This window comes from Aulostomus chinensis, chromosome 23 (assembly GCF_037954235.1).
Source record: "Aulostomus chinensis isolate RoL2024-O1b breed Wild chromosome 23, RoL_Achi_v1.0, whole genome shotgun sequence".
NCBI classification, from domain to species: domain Eukaryota; kingdom Metazoa; phylum Chordata; class Actinopteri; order Syngnathiformes; family Aulostomidae; genus Aulostomus; species Aulostomus chinensis.
The window spans coordinates 17,835,407-17,844,450 of NC_141342.1; the positions used below are offsets into that span (position 1 = coordinate 17,835,407).

Consider the following 9,044-nt stretch of genomic DNA (forward strand, 5'->3'; position numbering starts at 1 on the left):
CATATATGTGTATTCCCGATCGCCAACAACTGGCCTCAAAAGGTCATGCTAAAGTGGTGTGTGTGTGTTTTCCAGACGTGCTGCTCCGATTATGTCCTCTTGAAGTCAGCCGGATTCAAATTTGAGAGAACTTCATAGGTTTTTTTCTTTCTTTCTGTGTTTTCTATGAATAATCGTAGTAACAATGAACTAACGGGTTCAGACACATGGAGCGGAGCGAAAGTCTTCCCCTGGGAAATGAACCCTCAGGTACAGTGCCGATACAGCAACACTGTGACTAAACACAGTACTCGAGTATAATTACTCAGCTACTTTCCACCACTAGTTACTTTGAGGGTGATTTCATCAAACATGGCATTTTCTCCAAACCAGAAAACCCACCACTCTCCTGATGTGATAACCCAGCTCGTCTAAATCCCATCAAGAGGCACCTGAGCACCTTTGCAGGTGGGCCAGGATGGATCCGTCTCTTTAGAAGAATCAGCAAACTGATCAAAGTTTTCATGTGACAGTTAATGTTTCGGATTATTCATCAGTAGAAAAAAATATGTGCTGTTTTGTTCTTGACATTTCACGCCCCGACCACCAACTTTCTCCTGTTTGTCTCTGACTCCGTGTCGGTGACTCCGTGTCGGTGACTCCGTGTCGGTGACTCCGTGTCGGTGACGTAAGTCCTGCGGTAGGACATCACCTGCTCACCTGGCTGAGGGGCTCAGGCTAAGCTAAAGCTGATTAGGCTCTTTATCTACTCAGTGCTGGTTATGTGCTTTGGTCCAACCAAAATACCGTGCAGAGTTGGCCTCTTTGCCGTTCCTGCTGAGTCTTCACAGCTTTCCCCATCTGCTCGAACTGAGCCACGCTGGCTCACCTATCGTGGTTGTCTGTGTCTGGAGGTTTGTAGAGTGTCTGAATCTGGACTGTCTGAGGTGTTACGGCAGATTTTTGTCTTGGGGAAATTGATAAACGGTCACCGGATGACACTTTGTAACAGCTGATATGGAGGTCTCTGATGACTCACGTGTTATATCATCTGTAAGCAGATTTTTTTTTTTCAAAATCAGAGTAGTGGGAAAACACACACACACACACACACACACACACACACACACACACACACACACACACACACACACACACACACACACACACTGGACATGTGAAGAGTCATCCCATGTCCATGTGAAAGCAGTAATACTATAATTGCCCTTATCCTATTAACTTAATCAGGAAGCCTGAGGCACTCAGCATGCCTGGCGTCCTGATCTCAGGTCTGAGGGACTCAAAGTCAGGACATCAACAACACACCAGTATTTCACACTCCGTTCTCCTCACTAAAATCCTTTATTCATGTAAATTCAGATAATCTGTTTTTCTACATCCGGTGCCCCCGAAATTTATATGGAAAAACAAATTTTTACATGGATTTAAATAAATTATTTTTTAAAAAAGGTAATTTGTATCATTTCTACACTATGTACAAAGAAAACAAAGTCGTTAGAATATACAGGAGTTAATATACAGAGACTGAAACATCGCAGAGGATCTGAGATGACAGTGCAGGGGTCAGGCGCCACGTTTCAGCTGCCAATTACAGTACATCCTCCACCAGGTTGGAGTTGCCCCTGTCTCTCTCCATGTCTCACCTCCACATTCCCACGCCTCACCCTTCAACCACGTGCCTCCACATTCATGCATTATTCATCTCGATTCATAAGTTTACTTCATCCCTGGAGCATAGCTGTTGTGGAAAAAGGTGGACTGGAGTATAAAAAGAAATGAGTGTGGGGTTTTAATTTCTTTGCTTTGCCTATATACAGTATCCACTACAACCAAAAGTACTACAGACAGGTCAACAAAATAAAATACTGCTCTTCTTGGCCTGTAAAGTTTCTCCATCTGCACCTTCAGTTTCAGTGAGAGGGGGGGTTGCATAGCAACCACCATCCCCATCTTGAGAGCCTGACCGCCAAACTATCCGACAACAATACAAATGAAAAATACACATTTACTTTTGAATGCGAATCCTTCGATAGTTATCAATACATATCACATTTGATTGAGTTATTATTATTTTGTGTTTTTTTTGGGGGGGGGGGGTTGCAAAACAGATCCAAATCCAGAGAGTCTGAAACCAAAATAAGAAAAAATCAACCGTGATGCAAAGACGCAGCATCGCACGGTTTAGTTTAGTTTGGGAAAACCAAAATTGAAACCATAGCCAATAATTTCTAATTTTTTCTCTTCATGAATGAATTTACAGTAATTTTAGTGTTCATTTGTAAGGAGTCCATTTAAATCTGCGTTTAGGTTGTTTCTAATCAGTGCTGGTAGAAAAGAGTAGTAATCTCACACGTCCCCTTCCTCCTCACCAGGCGGGATTGTTCGTATTTGCAGGAGGGGTTCGCTCAGCTGACTGTTGCAACCGCTGCCTCATCCCCCTCCTCCACCTTACTGCCTTTGCCCATGGCCTTCATTTTGGCCATGATGTCAGTGAACGTCTCCTTCACCGTCTTCTCCAGGATCCAGCCCTCACTCTCACTCTCTGGGTCCTCTGGGTTTGCCAGGGTGGACAGGGAGCTGTCGACGTACTGCAGGCCCACAGTCACTGCGACCTGCAGAGGACAGGGAGCCACGTCAGATAAACCGGAGCCTCTACAAACCACTGCGTCCTCCTCCCTGCTCCGAGTATATCATGGAGAGAGGACCAAACCCCCCCCCCCCCCCAAAAAACAGGGCAAGCAAAATTTGAAATGATTAAAAATTTGACGTGAAAACTCTCTTTGAAAAAATAAACAGCTGAGCTCCAAAATTCCAACAATTTGTTAACAAAACAATTGCCGTACACAAACCCACTCATGTTTTAATTCCACTTAATAATCGAATAAAGATATTGTTTCTGCCTTCCATATGCAACAAAGCTGGACGCAAATCTGGTGCTGCGTTAATTAACACGACCACAGCCACAAAGACGCCCGTGTAAAACATTCTATCGCTGAAAAAAAGCAAAAATAAAAGATGAAACCAAAACACTGTCAAGACTATTGTTTGTGTAATCGATGTAAAAAAAAAATGGAATGTCTTATGTAACATCAGAAAAAAATGAGTGCTTGAACTCAGTTTTTTTTTTTCTCAGACGAAATTGAGTTCAAGCTCCAGGAAGTGGGACTAACCCTTCTCAGCTCCCTGCTGTCTGTGCCAGGATAGAATTGCTTGCATAACCACTATTAAACCTGGGGATTCCTCCGACGGGGCGTCTGAACGCCCGACGCTATGTCGCCCAAATCCAGGTTTATGGAGCAAGGTTTTGTCTGCCAGATTTCTGGGACAAAAAAACTGTCTCATAATGGAACTAGAACCAGTTTATGAGCCAGGAATCCTTTGACTTTGACGCCTTGTGTGTGTGTGTGTGTGTGTGTATGTGTGTGTGTGTGTGTGTGTGTGTGTGTGTGTGTGTGTGTGTGTAATGTCCAACAGATTCTTTGGCTTTCACAACACCAACAACAACAGATGTCGGCTGCTTGGGCCGAGGAGAGAGTTGACGAGAGGTTAGGTGCTGCGTTTGGCTGCTACAGGGTTGGGTTGTAGCAGGTGAGATGCTGGAGCTAAGCTGAACTCACAAACATGCCAGGGGTGGTAACCTGACAGTAGGGCAGGAGGAATTATATTTAGGTAAAGTGGATAAGAGTTGTTTTGGAAGGAGTTGCTGTAAGTGGATATTGCTGATAGCGAGGGACAGGAGTGGAAAGTAGGTAAGAAAAGGGAAGGAGGATGCTGATGACAGGAACGCCAACTGGGTCAAGACTTCATCACCTCACTTATTGAGATCAAGCCACAAATGTCCTCACTCGGCTTCACTTTTCCAGATTCACTGGATAACAGTTGAACAGGTAGTTTAATCTTTTACATCTTCTTACACAAAAATGTTCCCACTCGGATTCTGCAGTACTATGCGCCAGGAACAAAAGGCTCACCTTACGTCTGAGTCTTAGACGTGCAGGTACAGTAGAAGCATAATTCTGTCATGCTGGAATTAAACAGGAAGTCAGTCGTGCCTCTTCCATTTACAGAGGCCACTATGTAGCCTCCGACTCACAAACTCTGGTCGGCCCAGTAGCTCACATTTTAAAATTAAAGAATATTTCCACCATTAAAGATGCGTAGGAATGTAAGTATTACACACGAGGCAACTGAGATCTCATCTACAAAAACTATGTCAGGAAGAATTTATTTTTCTGTGTTGAAAGAATGTAGAGAGCAACTTCATTTTGACAAAGTCATTTAGGATTTTATCATATTTATGTGGACATTGGTGTCCATACAGCCGTGACCCTGACCTCCAGCATAGTGATCAGTAGCACCAGCGCTCCGATGGTGTTCATCATGCCTCCATAGTAGGACAGCAGGGCGTCACGGCAACCACGCTTCCAAACGTTGAGCTCCTCGGTGTAGTGGTCGTAGCTGTAGTGAGCAGAGTTGTTGGTCATCTGGAACTGGATGCAGGGTCTGGGGGAGCTGGGGTTACAGCAGCTGAACGGGACTCCATCCATCAGATACTGGCCGTCCACGTTGCTCCCGATGCGGCTAAGAAGATCAGGCAGAGTGTCATGTTAGTGTCATGTTATGTTATTATGGTTTGGAGGTGAAGGTGTGTGTGTGTGTGTGTGTGTGTGGGGGCTAAGGGTCAGGAACTTGCTTAGTAACTGGAAGGGCAGTTCCAGGCCAGGCCAAAGTGCAGCCCACCCTCCTATTGTGTCTGGCTTTTTCTCCAAAACTGTTAAACATTTCATTGTCTGCAGCAGCAGGTTTCTGACTCAGTGTTTATATTGATGTAAGTAAAATCATCTTCTATGAAAATGAACCCCTCCCCCCGACTTGCGTCTTCATCTGCACTAAATCCAACATGTTACTCAGTTCCTACACTCTAAATACGCCTGATTTTCTTCTTAAAGGCCATTTTATTTCTTCAGAAATCAATTTCTCATCCTTGGCCCACGCTGCATCGCTCCATGGAGATTCATAAAAATCAGCCCAGTAGTTTTTTCATAACTCTGCTGACGTTCATCAAACAAGCATATTATCAGCACAGAAAATATGTTAATATGGCAAGACTATATTTGTGGCGTGTTGGGGGCTAAAATTAGTTGATGCATATTTAGCATATCCATGTTTGACATCTTTTCAACCAAAATAACTATTGGGCGTGCTATTTATTGCTGTAGGATATTCACTTCAGTTACTGGAAAAATCAAAATTAAATCACTTTTTCGGATCGTATGATGCATCCAGTAAAGTACCACAAATGCTACCCTCAGCTCTCAACAACAATTCTCAAACATTATTAAGTACTAGGAGCAAGAAACATCAACCGTAATCGACCCGTCACACTGGTCATTACACAATCTGACATGTCAAGCATCAATAGCAGTTTGCTACTTATCTGGATTTTATCCCTTAAAATGTGTATAGAAATATAGATAAATATGTTTCGCATCTTAGGTACTGATGAAGAAAATGCAGGCAACCGATGAAAATCAGCAGAGTGGATCTCAGCTGTGATTGATAGTTGTAGGTCACTGGAAAGACAAGCGTGATCGGATCACAAAGATCTGAAGGTGTCAGATATGGACCCGTGTGTCAGGAAACACCTAATCTAGCTTCGAGATAATACTTCAGTCAAAACTACACGACAAACAGGAAATACTTCACTCTAAACGTGGGGGGTGGAAGCTTTTTAAAGACGGTTGTTATGATATTTCAGATTTGGGATGAAAAGAGAACCGTATTTCATGAGCAACGTCTGACTGTACTATCACGGCCCTTTGCCCTGCTGTTTAATCTGTGAGGGCATCATAAATGTTTTGTCAAGTTAAACTTCTTCCCTCTCGCTCAGTATTAATGTAACTGGCCGGCCAGTAATTTAAGCTCATTTTAAAACTGTCAAATTGTTTAGTTGGGTTCCCGGAGTGCTGCCAGGTCGTCTGCTGATTGGACAGGACACTTATTCCTGAAGGACAGGGAACTTTAATCCTGGAGATTAAAACACTAACGATGCCAAAGTATAAAACAGCTTTTGCGTTTTCACACATCGCCAACAGGTAAACATACTTGTTGTGCAAAAGCATGGTGTGAAGCACAAGTTGTCACAGAGAGGCCAGGCAAATGTTCTTTTAATCCTACTCATACCTGTTTGACCCTACATATCTTTTTCTGTCCTTAATCACCAAAGTCCCCCCCCCCCGCCACCTTGTCCATAGACCTGCCTAGTAACCTCTTCCCCCACCCCTGCCACCACCATGTCCCCTATGCAACCCCCTGCTGTCACCATTTCTATGATGTTAATCCTTCAAGGATGAAAGTGAATAATGCACCTTCCTTGACCTACCTTTGACTGAAATCCACTTACACTGAACTCCAGGGTTGCGTAGGTAACCTCTGAAAGACCCCACCCCAGTGACCTTGATACACCCAGGCTCAATGACAATCTCAAGTTCACGCAACACTGCAATATTTTCCACTTTTTAAGGTTTGAAAAGCTCATGAAGTCACTTACTCTTTGACCTCCTTTGCGCTGAAGTCCAAGTAGCGGTTGCTAACCCACTGGATTTCAAACCAATCTCTGTAGTTGTCGTTTCCGCAGCAGCGGAACTCCATCTGCATCAGGTCCAGGGTCCTCTTCATGTAGCAGCGTCCCGGTGTGTCTGTGTCCTTGTAGTACCTCATGCCGTTCCTCAGCCCCTCAGCCAGAGTGAACTGCAGAGGGATCCGCATCACGAAACACAGAAGAGCCGTCAGGACAAGCAGGGCGTTGAATCCCATGCAGACCACCAAGAAGGTCTTTATCATGGGCTTCCATTTGACAAACTTGGTAGGGTCCAATGAGTCATAGCAGATTTTTCCTCCAAGGGCGTTGATGCCACAGGCTACTAGACCCATAAATATAAGCAAGTTGGGTAAGAAGTGGCTCTCGTTGTTGTCCATAAGTTCTGAGCGCTTCCGCAGCTCAATCTTAAAAAACAGGCCCATGCTTAAGACCAGCACACCGGCCATTACAGCGAACCAGTACATGAACCAGACGGACTGGGCGAGCTTCACTCGCTTTTTTAGATCAAACTTGACCTTCATCAAAGCCATTGCTAAATCTGAGATGTGTCCTCACCTGTAAATCAAACGATAAGTTAGAAAAGCAGGAGCTCCTGGGTTTAAGAGGGCCCCTTAGTTCAGCTGTCAAACACTCCAAGCGTCAGTCCTGTTTGCGGCGTCTCCTCTGGCTGGTCCAACAGGAGAGGAGAGTCAGCTCAGCCTGTAATCCATCCCACAGCAAAGAAAAACAGAGGAAGGACCCAGGAGCACCCTGGAGGAGCACAGGTCTTTATTTCTTCAAAACTATCTCCTCTCCCATTGTGGCTGTAACCTCCAATGTCCTTTTTTTCCCCCAAACTTTCACGGATTTTTCTTCCTCAACTCACAGGTGAGGCTAATCGTGATGTTCAGTTCTCCAGGAGAGGTGGAGGATTGCCGAGGATCCTCATGATTAAACTCAAAGTTGCAGTGCGTCATGCTAAGCCCCTGTAAGCAGCATGATCCAATTTAGAGAAATCCCTCGACACAAGATGAGCCTGATCGTAAGCTGCTGCCAGGGGCAATAATTGGTTTGAGCATTCACGTGGTCCCGATTGCCTTGATCGAACACACCAGGAACTGTTCAGCTCCCGGCTGACAGAGACCGTGGACATGAAAGTGAAGCCAATAATGGAGCGTACCCATTCACAGTTCAGGGTCCACAGGTTCAACACAAACCGGATGTCTTCACCGGTGGAGTCAAGCTCCAACAATCCATTCACAGAAACAAAAGAGCTTTCAGGCCGACTTGTCAACCCTTTAGGTGGGATTGTACCTTTGAAGAATTCATTGACAGCAACAGGTATTAGCACAACAGTGAGACTATACAGATGTATCGTCACAGACTCATGCAGAAGTAAAAAAAAAAGAAGTAAACAACCATCATGCCACAGGATTGACCACATTTAAATAATGAAACTTTGAATCTGTGATGACAGCTAAAAATCGACCATGCGTCTGGCACAGACATGAGCCAGATACTTACGCGGGGCAAAGCCCGGCCTTTCCCTGAATAGAATCGGATTTCGTCTAATGTCTTTTTAACTGGCTGCAGTTTTGTTTACTGCTCAGTTGATTGGCAGTTGTGTGCACAACATCATCACATGCCATTTGTTTTGTTAGAGGTGCCCCGATATATCTGCCGTGTTGCCGTATTAGCCGATATTAACCTTGTTGATCTGCGTCCGTCTGCAATCTGTTGCCCGTGGCAAGAAATGGGGAGTAAAAATAAACTTCTAAAAATAAACAGCTTGAGAAAACAAAAAAGCAGGAAAAAACTGTTACTATCAACCTTTCAAATATCTGTATCGGCCAATGATCCCTCAGCCGGTGCGCCCCAAGTCAAGGTGAGGTCTTTGTGTTGCACATCCTAGAAACTCTGAAGCCCATCACCCAGTGTCACAGTGTGTGTTTAGACGGCTTTGCTGTGGACTGCGGGACCATCAGCAACCTCATGAAACGTCTTTGAGCTCCGGGTGAAAACAAACTTCTGGGACCGTCTTTTGTCACCTACATTACAAACTCAGGCACTTCCTGTCTTATCAACATGCAGAGGAATTATGAATTATGGAAAACACCTGCTATCAGGCGGCTCTATCAAGACTCCAGCTGATCCGGAACGCTTTGAAGTGACATGAACCAGTAAAAGAGATCATGTTTTACCCATTTTTGGCGTCTCTGCATTTGCACCCTGTAAAAATCCAGAATAGAATTTAATTGCGAGGTACTGCCATGACTCCCAAGACCTCGTATACCCGAGAGGGTGTACCCAGAGTTCAGGCTCTCTTGTGGTGAGCAGAGTCTTCAAACGGGAGGCAGAGCTTTCAGCTCCCAGTCTCCTCACCCTAAAAGTGTCACTCTCATCTTTTTAAGAACTCTGCTCGCCGTCTGCATGACCTCTTGGTGATTAAGGCACGGCAGACCAG

The 9,044-nt window shown here is 44.7% G+C and overlaps 1 protein-coding gene across 1 annotated transcript; it reads right to left on the minus strand.

Moving 5' to 3' along the window:
- Positions 1-1,325: 1,325 nt before the first annotated feature.
- On the minus strand, positions 1,326-7,512 carry prph2a (peripherin 2a (retinal degeneration, slow)). Its single transcript, XM_086195902.1, has 3 exons — positions 6,551-7,512; positions 4,335-4,581; positions 1,326-2,612 (listed from the first exon to the last, which is right to left on the minus strand). The coding sequence occupies exons 1-3, from the start codon at positions 7,129-7,131 to the stop codon at positions 2,406-2,408; spliced, it is 1,035 nt and encodes a 344-aa protein (XP_086052028.1). The 5' UTR covers positions 7,132-7,512; the 3' UTR covers positions 1,326-2,405.
- Between the last annotated feature and the right edge of the window lie 1,532 nt (positions 7,513-9,044).